Source organism: Mus caroli, unplaced genomic scaffold, assembly GCF_978045245.1.
Source record: "Mus caroli unplaced genomic scaffold, Mus_caroli_1 scaffold_11, whole genome shotgun sequence".
NCBI classification, from domain to species: Eukaryota; Metazoa; Chordata; class Mammalia; order Rodentia; family Muridae; genus Mus; species Mus caroli.
Window position 1 is genome coordinate 71,649,018 of NW_028227266.1, and position 13,569 is coordinate 71,662,586.

The 13,569-nt window shown below is 42.3% G+C and overlaps 1 protein-coding gene across 2 annotated transcripts in view; it reads left to right on the forward strand.

The window, feature by feature from the left end:
- The window catches only part of Ccpg1 (cell cycle progression 1), a 29,834-nt gene that overhangs the window by 14,051 nt on the left and 2,214 nt on the right, over nt 1-13,569 (forward strand). The window contains exons 5-8 of one of the 2 annotated variants that reach the window (XM_021173388.2): nt 1,310-1,508; nt 5,465-5,716; nt 9,959-10,080; nt 11,609-13,005. In XM_021173388.2, the coding sequence (XP_021029047.1) occupies nt 1,310-1,508; nt 5,465-5,716; nt 9,959-10,080; nt 11,609-13,005 (1,970 nt within the window). The remainder of the gene's footprint in view (nt 1-1,309; nt 1,509-5,464; nt 5,717-9,958; nt 10,081-11,608; nt 13,006-13,569) is intronic. The other variant, XM_021173391.2, reaches the window with a different exon arrangement.

The following is a 13,569-nucleotide window of genomic DNA, read 5'->3' on the forward strand; positions in this document are numbered from 1 at the left end:
ATTGTGATTATTTTTAGAAGTAGAGTTTATTCTTGAATTATATTAAAAATTTACTGAGCGAAGGTCTAAAATGAAGGTTAACTTTTACATTTGATAACAAATTAAATATTGGCTATTGTGGTTGTCTTTTGAATACAGCTACTTGGCTGCATAATCTTTCCATGGTATTGTAGTCAATGGGTGACATAAAGAATAATTCTTTTCTGGAAGGGCCTGGAGACATGGCCAAGTGGCTATGAATATCTGCTACTCAATCCTGAGAGCCTGAGTTCAGATCTCAGCACACATGGAAGAATCTGGGTGTCCTGCAAACACTTGTAACTTCAGCTCCATGGATCTGATGCCCTTCTCTGGCCTCTGCACAGATAGACATGTGCATAACTTAAGCAGACACAGAAGTAAATAAAGCTCAGGGTTGATGAGGTGGTTCAGCAGGTGGAGAGGTCTTGCTGCCAAGTGTATTATTAAAAATAGTTTATTTTTGGAGGTTAGGGAGTTCAAGAAGAAGGTGCTAATAGCTGGTTTGGTGTGTGGTGATTGTACCTTTGGCCACATTCTCTGTAGGGAAAAAATGCAATATCCTTGGATGACAGAGGAAGGAAATGACTGAATGGCACTGTGCTGAGTGCCTCTTCAAACAGCAGCCCCTTCAGCTCTTCAGAGCTCATTGAGTTTTCATGGTGGTTGTTGGGGTTTTGTTTTTGTTTTGTTTGCAGGGTCTTTCTACATAGCCCTGGCAGTCCTGGGAACTCAGTATGTAGACCAGGCTGGTCTCCAACTCACAGAGGTCCACTTGAGTGCTGAGATTGAAGGCATGTGCTAACCCAAGTTTTAATGAATTTTAGGGGACATGTTCAGATTGTAGAACGTAGCCTATTTGTTGTCAGTCTGTCATATACTCTTTAGAAGTAGTATTTTGTGCCAGCAAACTCAGGACTGCTGAAGTAAGTGAATTCTTGGTGTCCTGTGGTCATAGCAGGGCTGAGCAGTTTCTGAAGCATAGTGGGAGGAGACAGACATCATCTCATCTAATTCTTAGCATCATGGATGGCTTTGAGGTCTCCAGTGTAAAGAAAGTGAGCCTGTGACTGTATATTCCTTTACTGTTGGATAGAAATTGCGTCTCTAGGGGTTAGGGGAGGTGTCCAGTGGTAGACAAGGCCCTGGGCTCCATCCCCAGTATTGAAAAGAAAAGGGAAGTGGAGAGAATACAAAAAGAATGATGCTAGGTGTCATATATTTTGAACTGTGAAGAAAATATAAGACTCAAACTTACTGAGCTTACTGCCTGTAAACTTTGGTTCTGTAGGTGGAGGAAGCACCTTCCCCTGAAGACAATGTCTATTTCGGAACTACTAGTGACGATTCGGATATTGTTACACTTGAACCACCTAAGCTGGAAGAAATGGGGATCCAGGAAGTTACAATTCAAGAAGTGCCCAGCTCAGATGACCTTAACATGGGCTCTTCCTCCAGCAGCCAGTACGCCTTCTGCCAGCCAGAAACCGGTATGGACCTGTGGCAGCAGCGAACCTCTGACGTCTTACTTAATGGCTTGTTCTCTAGCTCCAGCTTTCAACATCTTAAATAATTTCTCTGAAACTCAAGAAAATTTGGATAAAATTTGTTAGTGTTTTCCTGGCCTTTATGGCTGAGCTCAGTGTTCTTTCTTTGACACATTACTGTGTGTGTGTACGTGTGCGTGCATGCATGTGTATAGGGGTATGCTGGGGACTGAACCCCAGATACTGCACATGCTAACTAAGTAAGCAGTATGCTACATTCAGTTTATTGAAGTCTCAAGTTCTCAAAAGGTGCATTTGTCTTTTAATATCTGATTAATTGATTGTGGTATAGCAGAGTCTAGCTCTGTAACTCTGGCTGTTTTTATGCTCACTGTGTAGCTCAGGATTTGCCTCCGACTTGGCAGCAGTCCCACAGGCAGGTGCCATCATTCCCAGCTTTCACAAGTTTTTTTCCAAACAGAGTTTCTCTGTGTAGCCCTGGCTGCCTTGGAACTTGCTCTCTGTAGAGCAAGCTGGTCTTGAACTCAGAGATCTGCCTACGTCTGCCTCTTGAGCGCTGAGATTAAAGACCTGTGCTGCTACCACCCAGCCTCTTCTACAGTCCTTAACCTCTGATTTCTGAATATGTAATAGCTTTCAAAGAGACAAAATATTTCGACATAAAGTCCCTGGAAAATGTTAAAAGAGAAGCCTGTGGCTAACTCAGTTATTAGTTAACCCACAGTGATAATTAAAAGATGGAGTGTGGAGGCCTGTGACTCTATTTAGAACTGCTGTTTTAATAATTTCCTAATCTGATGAAAAGGTAAGAATATATAGTTTGGGTTAGCTCCTTATATTTTTCTATCTTTTAATAATTTGTATACATTTGGCAGTCAGAATCACACAGTGACATTTTTCATTCCAACTTAAGGTAGTAAAATGCCACATTGTGCTTTTTGGCTTGTTTGTTGGTTTGTTCTGGGATAGTATCTCTTGAGTCCACATTGTCCTAGATCTCACTATGTAGCCTTGACTAGCCTTGGATTTGTGACAGTCTGCATGCTTCAGCTGGGATTATGTCACAAAACACCCACATCCTCTGTCTGTCCCCATGTAACACGTCTGACACGTGAGTGCTGTGTAAGTTGTTGGGGAATGGTAGTAAGTCTGTATGTATTAATGGTAGTAAGTCTGTATGTATTAATGGTAGTAAGTCTGTATGTATTAAGAGCAGAACGAGTGTCTTCTGAATTTTTTTTTTTTTTTTTTTTTTGGTTTTTTCGAGACAGGGTTTCTCTTTATAGCTCTGGCTGTCCTGGAGCTCACTTTGTAGACCAGGCTGGCCTCGAACTCAGAAATCCGCCTGCCTCTGCCTCCCGAGTGCTGGGATTAAAGGCGTGCGCCACCACGCCCGGCTCTGAATATTTTTAATCCGTCTTTTGTTGAGCCTGGGATACAGACAGATGTGTGACTGTGTTTACAAAAAGTTGGTACAGTTGACCTTGGAATTCAACAAGTATCCAGAGGTCAAGGCCTTCCCACACTCAGTGCAGTTGGGTTCCTTTCAGATTTTCTGATTCTATCATGTTCAGTTTTCTCCCTTTTGATATATTTATTATTCAGTTATAATTGTCTGCCTCTGGCTTAAGAAACATGAACTCAGGTAGGAGTGGAGCCAAAGGGTGCAGTGAGAGAACAGTACACATTGTTGATGGGAACTGCACCCAAAAGCCCAGGATTCTGGCTTGATTTCCTCTTTGAAAGAGCTAAGAATGTTTCAGAACTAGTTAACAGAAACATTAAGGATGTGTGTGTGTGTGTCTATGTGTGTGTGTGTGTGTGTGTGTGTTTTAATTTGACACAGGGTCCCATGATGTATCCTTGGCTGGCCTGAAATTTGCTATAGACCAGGTTGGCCTCAAATTTATAGAGATTGACTTGTCTCTGTTTCTTGAGTGCTAGTATCAGGTGTGTATGGCCACACCCAATTTAAGCATTCTTTTTTAACCTGTTGCAGTCCATCCCATCAGAATTGCTTGTATAAAGACAATGTTTAAAGATGATGATAAATTTTAGGCTACAGAGTCAGGCATCGCTGGGCGCTGTGTCTCTTAGTTTCTCTGCTCTGCTCTTCCAGTCTCTTTTCCCTTACAGCTTTTCAGCTTCCTGTTTTTGTGTGATTCTAATAGGTATGCAGCTTTTGTTTGTTTAAGAAAACTACTGCCTTTCAGTGGCCAACCAACCCTCTTACCCAGAAGGCGCAGGTGACTGCTGTAGTGAAGTTCTTGTGTATGTTTCTAATGAGAAAGTCATGGGGTTTTAATTTCATATAGATAATAGTGTTAACTGGTCAAAGTTGTATTTTTAGGTTTTTTTCCTTTATTATTTATAATGAAGCTTTATATATCTTTTTCCCCCTATTTATTCACAAAAGAAAGGTGGTGGGAGAAGCTGTGGAAGATTCCTGGATGCTTAAGGGGATGGGATGATCAGCTGAGACTACGTGTTCCTAGCCAGCTTGCTCTCCAAGGTGGCGTGACGGGCGGCTTCTCGGCTTCTGGAGCTGGGCTAGTCACATTCCTGTTGAACTGCTGAGTGCTGTGGAGAGTCTTGGTCTAAGAGATCTCACACACAGGCTGGCTAAGCTTACTGCATGCCTCTGCATTGCGTGCTGCTTAGATTGTGGGCCATTATGCTGTACAGGAAACTTAGAAATCCAAATACTTCACCATTACATGTATGAGTTAAAGAGAGAAGCATTTGGTAGTTAATATCTACGGGGTGGTTTGTTCATGTATATGAAGGCAATATGCATTGTAGGTTTGGAGACATTTTTAAGAGATTTGGAGAAAAGTTTGCTTTTACATTGACATGGTGTGCTTCTGTCAGAAAGTATTACTTCAGTATCCCAGCCGTGAGCTGGATACCTTTATATCGCGTAATGCTTGGTTTAAGTCTTCCTCTTTTTCTCTCTATCTAAGAGATGTACGTCACAGCTGAGGCAGTGGCATCGTGGGAAAACTAGTGATCAAAAATAACCAGTCACATGCTAGGCATGAGGGGCATGAAGTTATAACACAGTGACCCCTCAGTGGCTCCCATGTCACTAAGCATTAGGATATGTGTTCATTCAGTAGTGATGGTGTCTCTTTTGTCATGTGAACATGAACTACATTCTCCACGCTTGATCTTTAGAAAGCATTGCCTGATGTAGACACCAGCTTTTCTGTGGCATGCACAGCCTGTTTTCTAAAAGACTGGCATTGTTGGTTGCATGAGTGTGTGCTGTTTTGGAGCTCTGTTAAATTCAAGTTCACATCTTCTCTTTACCTCTAACTGACCTATAGAGATTATTATTACTAAGTGTTCTTGTCTATAATTCATTGAAGTATGGGATGGAATTTAGGAGTAACGTGTGCAAAAAGCTGCCAGTGGTATCTCCGAGGATTGTTCCTGGACTGGAGATGGTTTTGTGTAGTTGTCATTTCTTCCCGTGAAGGAGCAGCACAGTCTGCTGGGAGAAGAGCTGTTGTGTCACTTCCTCAGGCAGACATATTTACTAGAGCGTGCAATCCAAAACCTTCCGGTAAGAGAGGCAGCAGAAGGGAGGGTCTCACCTGACTTTGGGAACTGTGTGGACTGTGGTGCTCTGGACCGCACAGTGGGGTAGGGACCTGTTGTAAGAGACCAGGAGTACTTCACACTTCCTGTCCCCTCAAGTAACAATGAAGTTAAATGAAAAGACAGGACTTCTTTTTTCCTTAGCTGACATGTTTGTTTCTGCCTGGGTTTGATCTGGTGTTGGTAAATGAACAGCCTGTTCCTGTTTATGATTCTCTTTTTGGCTTTCTTGTGTCAAAGGGCATGAAAGGCTGGCATTGATGATTGGCAGATTTACTGGCAAGGCTTTTCTGAGACTGTGTACTTAAATATCAACATTTTTCTTTTTAAACTAGTCTTTTCATCTCAGCCTAGTGATGAGGAATCCAGTAGTGATGACACCAGCCACGAGCCCAGCCCTGCTCCTAGACGGCGCCGCAACAGGAAGAAGACCGTTTCTATCTCAGAGTCTGAGGAGCCTTCACTCGCTGAGCCGGAAGATGAGCCCTCCAAGGAACCAAGTAAACGCCACTTTAGTCGTGGTCTCAACAAGTGTGTTATCCTGGCCTTGGTGATTGCTGTCAGCATGGGATTTGGACATTTCTATGGTGAGTGAGTGAGTGGAAACACCTTGTGCTGAAGCCACTTGCATATAGCAGCAAGACAAGATGGCACAAAAGGTCAGTGTTGGATTCTGTGGCCTGTACCTACAGTCAGCCACTTTACTCAGGAGGCACAAGTGAAGGTTGCTGAGTCTTCAGAATTTGAGATTAGTCTGGGCAACATAGTGAGATCCTGTTCCAAAACAAAACAAGATCAGGCTGGTCTCCAACCTGTAATCTTCCTACATCATCAAAATCTCAAGTATAAATAAGGACTAGTAACATACATATTTGTGTAATGTATTTTTTTTTAAGTAAGAAGACTGGAAATTTAAAATCTGAAGTTGGGGGTGGGGAGGTAGTTAAAAGCAGTGGCTAGGCTATTCTTCCAGAGGCCCCAGTTTCAGTCTCGTACACCAAACCCATATGCTGGCTTTATTCCAGCTGCCCTCTTCTGACCTTTTAGGGCACTGTATGCACATAGTGCACAGACACACATGCAGGCAAAATACCAATAAAAAATGATCCAAAGGTGCTGGGCGTGGTGTTAAAGGGCTTTACCCAGGGCAGGCAGAGGGTTTTGAGTTTGGGGTCAGACTGGTTTTTGAAGTAGGGCTTTACACCTATCTATCTATCTATCTATCTATCTATCTATCTATCTATCTATCTATCTATCTATGGTTTTAAAACAGGGTCTTACTGTGTAATCCAGGCTGACCTCTGACTCAGCTACCTGAGTGCTGAGGTTATAGACCCTGTGCTGCCTGGCCAGAGAGGTATTGTATGCTTGAGAAGTCAGTGTCTTAAACCTTGTCAAGTTCACAACTCTTTTGTTGTTGTCTGAAAAAGCCCTGGCTGTCTAGGAACTCAGTGTGTAGCAGCTCACTCTGTAGACCAGGCTGGTCTCAGAGTCACAGAGCTCCATCTGCCTCTGCCACCCAAGTGCTGGACTAAAGTCTACCTTTGCCATCATGCCTAGCAACCTGAACACTCTTAGCTTACTTATATAAACTACTTTTAGATTTATTCCTTTTCTTGGTCTACATAACCTATACTTCAATCTCTGTTTTAATAGGTTCTTTTCAACAGTACATTCTTTCATGAATGTGGGAAAGGTATTTGATAGAACGTGATATTGGAATGAGATGATGGGCCAGTCCATACTTGCTAAAGTCAAAGTCGCTGACCTATGCTTCCTATGTTCAGCTTGGGGTGGTATTTGGGCTTGTGGGGAGGCCTGCCCATGTGTGTCCTGCCGAGTACTTACTCGAGCCACGCTAGTGTGATGTGCTCTCAGGCACAAATTTTATCAATGGTTTTGAGTGTATTTTTGCCCCCCTACAGGTAAAAATGAAGGAAACAAGGGAAAAGGTCTAAAATCTTTTTTTCTTACTGAAAGCCAAGAGTTGGTTATTAACGTGAATATTAGTACAGACTGCAATAAAATCTCACAATTTGCATGACTTTGGAATTTTGTTTTAGAATGTACAGTTTAGAACAGTTCTTCTAAAACTAAATTAACAAAATTAACACACTATCTTCCTTTCTGTAACTTTTAGTCTTAGCCTTATCACAGTGTGGGAACCCTGGATGATGCAGTATATGAAGTGAGTTCCATATCTAAGCCCTGACTCAGTGACCTCTCAGTATTTTCTCGGGCAGTGAGCTCCATGCTAACATAGCTTCTCTGAGATCTGTATCCATAGCAGCCATGTCTTATAAACAGTCTACTAGAACACAGCCAGCCCTGGCTCTGTCTAACTGTGGGGTTTCCTGTCTGTAGTAGAAGAGAAAGCAAAAGATAGTGACATTGACATGATTCTAAAAGTGCATCTGAACTTTTGGAAAAAGATAAAAATTAGCAGAGAAGATAAATAGTCTATAAGAAAGCTAACACCAGATTCATGTTTGAAGTGCTTCTTCATCCTTGCTCATCTCTCCACACTTAGGTAGAAGGTGTTGACAGGTTGTCCAGCCATTCTGAGGATGTAACTGTAACTAGATGAGAAGTTACACAGCACAAAGAGGCATTGAAATCCATGGCTATATCAGCTTACTCAGTCATCCTTGAATGGGCTTTTAGTAAGCTTACGACAGGCAGGGGGAAAAGCAGACCATTCCAGCAATGGCAACTCTATAAACCCTTTGGAAACAAAATTTACCTAGATTAATGATAAAAGATGTCTTTAAGGGGGCTGGAGAGATGGCTCAGTGGTTAAGAGCACTGACTGCTCTTCCAGAGGTCCTGAGTTAGTTCCTAGCAACCACATGGTGGCTCAGAACCATCTGTAATGGTATCTGATGCCCTCTTCTAGCGTCTGAATACAGTTTAGGATGCTGAGTGAGAAAGTTTGATTCATGGAGCAACTGAAAACAACCATTTAAAAAACTGAAAAGGAAAAGATAAAAATAAAAGAAGCTAGTGGCCAGCTGGAACTGCTGTGGGTTTTGTAATCTGTATACTGGTGCTGAAGGCAGGCCTTGGGGATTAGGGTGAAGGATCAAGGAAGAGGTGAGAATGGGGAGGGCACTCGTGGTTTCCAGCTTAGAGTTTTAGTTTGGTAGTCTATCAACAATTCAGGAAGTGTGCTAGCTGCTTCACATTGGAAGTAAACAGTTCCTTCATGGAAGAGTCCTGATAGACAGTGAAGTAGCTAGATGATATGGTAGTCCTTCTGCAACTCAGCTGAATTTCCACTCCTAGATTGTTAAGTGATGTTCAAAGTGGGTTTCAAGACCTGTAGAAGGAATTAAAAGGGATGGTTACATCCTGTTTAAACTATGCATGCACTGGTATACCCACTAGTTATCAGATATGCTTTTTGGTTTAGTGGTGGTTTTTTTTTTCTCTTTCATGTATGATACATGTAGCAGGAGCATGCAAACAGCTTGTCTTGGCAAAAGAACATTTTGAATTTAAGTTCAAATATGAAGGAATTGTCCTAGTACTGGATGACCACCTGAGGGCTTTGCGGATGGTAGTTAGAGGCTCTTCCACTGCCCTGCTCTATTGCAGACTTCCTAATACATTTGGCTTTGAGGGTCTATAAGACAGCTCGGTGGGTAAGGGTGCTACTTTCAAGCCTGATGGCCTGAGTTTGATCCCCTACATGGGAAAGGAGGGATCCATCTCCTCTAAGTTTCCCTGACCTCCACATTTGTGTCATAGCATGCATGTTCCCTCCGCCAAAATAGTATATGTATATATTTTTTAAAAGTAATCTCAGTATTTAAAGAGTAGAAGGGATGTAGCTCTATTGGTAGAGTGTTTGCCTAGCATGCACAAACTCCTGGGTTCAAGCCTTGCTCAACATAAAAACTAGGAATTGGTACGGTCCTAGCTCCCTAGAGGCAGGGACTCTAGTACAGAAGAAGTTGTTCATGATCATTCTCCAGGTCATAGTTCATAGAGTCCAGCCTGGTCTGCGAGAGACTCAGTCTCGAAAACAGTTAAACAAACGAAAAGCCTCTTTGCCAGGTGGTTGTGGTACATGCCTTTAATCCTAGCACTCAGGAGGCAAAAGCAGGTGCTCTGTAAGTTCAAGTCCAGCTGGTCTACAAAAGATTTCCAGGGTAGCCAGAACAGTTACACAGAAACATCCTGACTCATAAAAACAAAAACAGTAGAAGCAGGAGAGTCGAGGTCCAGATCATATTCAGGTAAACAGGGAGTTGGACTCTACCCGAGATAACTTAAGACCCTGTCTTTAAAAGATAAGTAAAATAGAAAATTGACTTTGAGAATAATGGGTGTTCTTAATTAGGCATTCCCTGTGTTATATTTCAGTGTTTGAGTTGTAGCCTGTAGGCAGATTATTAAGAAACATTTTAATTTTTCTTTGACTCTTAACCTGTAGGAAAAGAACTCCACCAGTGCCTTATTTTTCTGTTTAAGGAGGTTGAAACACTTTACTTCAGCGATCTCAAAGCTGAGTACTGTTGGTATAGCAAGATGAGAAGTGGTTTTTGGGGGGGAAGGGTGGGTTATTAGAGTGGCCTGTGTTTTTCTTTGGAAGGGTAGTGAACTACTTAAGTGATCCTGTGTGCATGCTGAATGAATGAAGCTGCATCATTAGCCTGCTTGCCCTATGCATTAGCATCCACTGTTGTCTGAGGAATGATGCCATGAATGTTTTAGGGTAAAGAATGTCCTGCCCTAGTTAAGGAGCTTGTGTAGGCCGAATATGCTGTGTATTTATTTTCCAGTAGTGGCAGTTATGTTATCCCTATAATGGCTTTTCCTTTCAGGCACAATCCAGATTCAGAAGCGTCAGCAGTTAGTCAGAAAGATCCACGAAGATGAGCTGAATGGTGTGAACGGTTATCTCTCACAGTGCAAGCAGGAACAAGTGTCTTTTCTAGATTTCAAGGTATATATTAATTAAACATCGAAAAATAACTAATGGGTGTGAGGGCACATACACACTGTAATCCTAACCTGGCACTTGAGAACCTAGGCAGTATGAATCAGGCCAAGTTCAAGACTAGCCTGTGCTACTTAGTGACCCCCTGCCTCAGAAAGCCAAGGGGAAGAAAAGTAGAAACCAGCAGTGAAATAGTTCGGTGCCATTACAATGAAGAGTAGTGGATGAGAGAGGTGGGCCAGCCCCCAGCCACAAGCTGTCCACTGACCTCCACATGCGCACATACACACAAACAAAGGTAGTCATGCATGGCATAGATGTGGAAATCAGAAAATCACTTTTAGGAGTCAGTTCTCTGATCTACCATGCTGGTCCTGTGGAATCTAGCTCAGGTCATCAGGCCTGGCGGCAGGCACCTCTGCCAGCAGAGCCGGCTTGCAAACTAGTTTTAAACCTTTTCTTTCTTTTTTTTTTTTTTTCCCTAAAGATTAATGAGTTAGGAAAACAACTATTTCAGTTGTTTCTCATGTGTAAAACTCTTACTTATTTTGTGTGTTTGTTTCTGAATTCAAGTTTACTTGGATTTGGGGAAGTACTTAACTATGTTAAGGATGCAGGCTGCCCTCTGTGTACAGAGATGTTTCCATGAAATTCTGTACTGACATAGAGCAGCCTTTTCTGCCACCCTAGTGCTGGGATTAAAGGTGGGTACTACCATGCCATGCTGCTCTCTGAATATTTTTTTATCCTCATCAGAACTGAGTCTGGGGACATGAGGATACAGATAAACAAATAGCTGATTGTGGGGTACTTACAGAAGGCAAATGCAACTTAGTTTAAAATCTCTTAGTTGCTGGGTGTGGTGGGACAGAGGCAAGCAGATCTGAGTTCGAGGCCAACCTGGTCTACAGAATAAGTGATAGGTCAGCTAGCGTGATGTAGAGAGGCCCTTTTTGAAAATAAAGAATAAGTAGAATAAAATGTTCTCTAAACCGTGTAGGCACCTTTTCAGGACAGCTATTGTAGTAACAAGATGGGAGGGCTTCCCTCACTTTTCTAGCTTAGAAATGGGTGTATTCCGATGATGTGTCGGTTTGCAGCACTGTGCATGGACTCTGGGGACTTGGGTCTGTTAGTCAGTCCGTGGCCTTTGGGCTGTTAGAGACCCATGGAATTCTGCCTACTTGTTCTTGTTTGAATTCTCCTTCCTCAACAGTGTCCTTGATTTGACATGCCTGCCTGCTACTCGTTTTCTTCCATGTGACACTTTCACTTCCCATTTCTCTTTTTAGAATGAGAAGCCTCTTGAGTATATGGCAAGTGTCATTAAGCATTTATTTTCCAATTTTTAACACCATTTAACCATACCCAAAGGATTTGTGCACACGGTCACACACACACACACACACACACACACACACACACAAGAGGCACTGAAGGGCATGGTGGTTACATGATTAAAGATTTAGATTGAACTTTCCAAGCACTTAACATTTCTCTTCTCTTTCATTAAAACAAAATTTCTTTCCTCTAGTCGCTGAAAGAAAGCCTTGAGAGGTGTTGGGCCATTACTGAATCAGAGAAGACTACATTTGAAACTCAGAAGAAGAACCTTGCTGCAGAAAACCAGTATTTACGAATATCTCTGGAGAAGGAAGAACAAGCCCTGTCTTCAGTACAGGAAGAGCTACGGCAACTAAGGGAGCAGATTAGATTGTTGGAGGATAAAGGCACAAGCACCCAGTTAGTTAGGGAGAACCAGGTTCTTAAGCAGTACTTAGAAGTGGAAAAACAGAAAACAAATAGCTTCCTTAGTGAAAGGGAGACGCTCTTGGAGGAGGCAAGGATGCTGAAAAAGGACCTGGAGAGGGAACAGCTCACAGTCATGGCTCTGCGGGCAGAACTTGAGCAGTTCGTCCCTGGCCAGGCGCAGAGCCGTGCAGAGTCTCCTAGTGTGCAGACTGAAGAGAAGGAAGTGGGGCTGTTACAGCAGAGGCTGGCTGAGCTGGAGCAGAAGCTCAGCTTTGAGCAGCAGCGCTCGGATTTGTGGGAGAGACTGTACGTTGAGGCGAAGGATCAACATGGAAAGCAGGAGACAGATGGGAGGAAGAGAGGAAGCAGAGGAAGCCACAGGGCGAAGAGCAAGTCGAAGGAGACATTTCTGGGGACAGTTAAGGAAACATTTGATGCTATGAAGAATTCTACCAAGGAGTTTGTGAGACATCATAAAGAAAAAATCAAGCAGGCCAAAGAAGCTGTGAAGGAGAATCTGAAAAAATTCTCAGATTCGGTCAAATCCACTTTTCGCCATTTCAAAGATACTACCAAGAATATCTTTGATGAAAAGGGCAGTAAGAGGTTCAGGGCTCCAAAAGAAGCAGCAACTGAAAAGACAAGAACAGCTTATAGTTATTCCTCCTACTCACAGCAGGAGGCACCAAACCAAAACCAGAATTGCAGGCGCCCTTTTGCACAGAGGGATGGAGGGAGAGAAAAGCCCAGTCACTCTGAAGAAATTAGAAAGAATGCAAATTCATACACATTCAAGGCCAAGTCTGACTGCAGAGGCACCCATTCCACCAGAAGGGTTTGTTCAGGTATGTTTGAATGTGCTGGACAGGAAGCCATTAGCCCTGTTAATAAGGCGAGTCCTGTTAGGATGAATGACTTTAGACAGCTGATTCACTGGTACTTAGTGAATGAACTGGAGACTTTTCACCACTGGGAAGAACTGGATCAGTTCATCAGTCCGTTTTTTCCGAATGGTGTCTTTAGACATGACCAGAAGCTCTTCGCCGACTTTGTTGATGATGTGAAAGGTTACCTTAAGAGCATAAAGGAGTATCGAGTAGAGGATGGCAATCTGGAGAAGTTGGACGGATGTATATATAGACACTTTGGGCATGTTTTCGCCCTGCCATTTGGACCCAGGTCGGTTTACATAAAACCATGTTACTATAATAGCTTCTAAACAGTGCATAGCATTTTATTTTATCTTTTAACACTTTGAGCTTTTGGAAAGTTACTGTTTGTAAGACATAAGCTTTATTGCCAGTGAAATTCAGAATAAATTGAAAGACAGTTTTAAAATTATAACTATTGCAAACTGAAAAAAAATCCATGTCAGTCACTTAGACTTGAACAAATGATTGAATTTCTACCTTAAAAATTTAAAGGGTGTGTATGTATGTATGTATGTATATGTGTGTATGTGTGTATGTATATATATATATATATATACACACACACAATATACACACACAATTTAATTGAGCCAATCTAGCTTTTTTCAGTATAGTTTATATAATTAAGTGAAATTATTTCCCTTTAATCTTTAACTTAGGAAGCTAGAAACAAAGACTTTAGTGTGAAGCCCAGCTATCATCAGCTTTAGGAGCTGCCCACCTATAATCACTGTCAGTTCTATTGAGTTTAGGAGTACTCGTTGCAGGGTTACTACTGAGAAGGGTGCTGGACGCTCGGGAGCCACAAAAT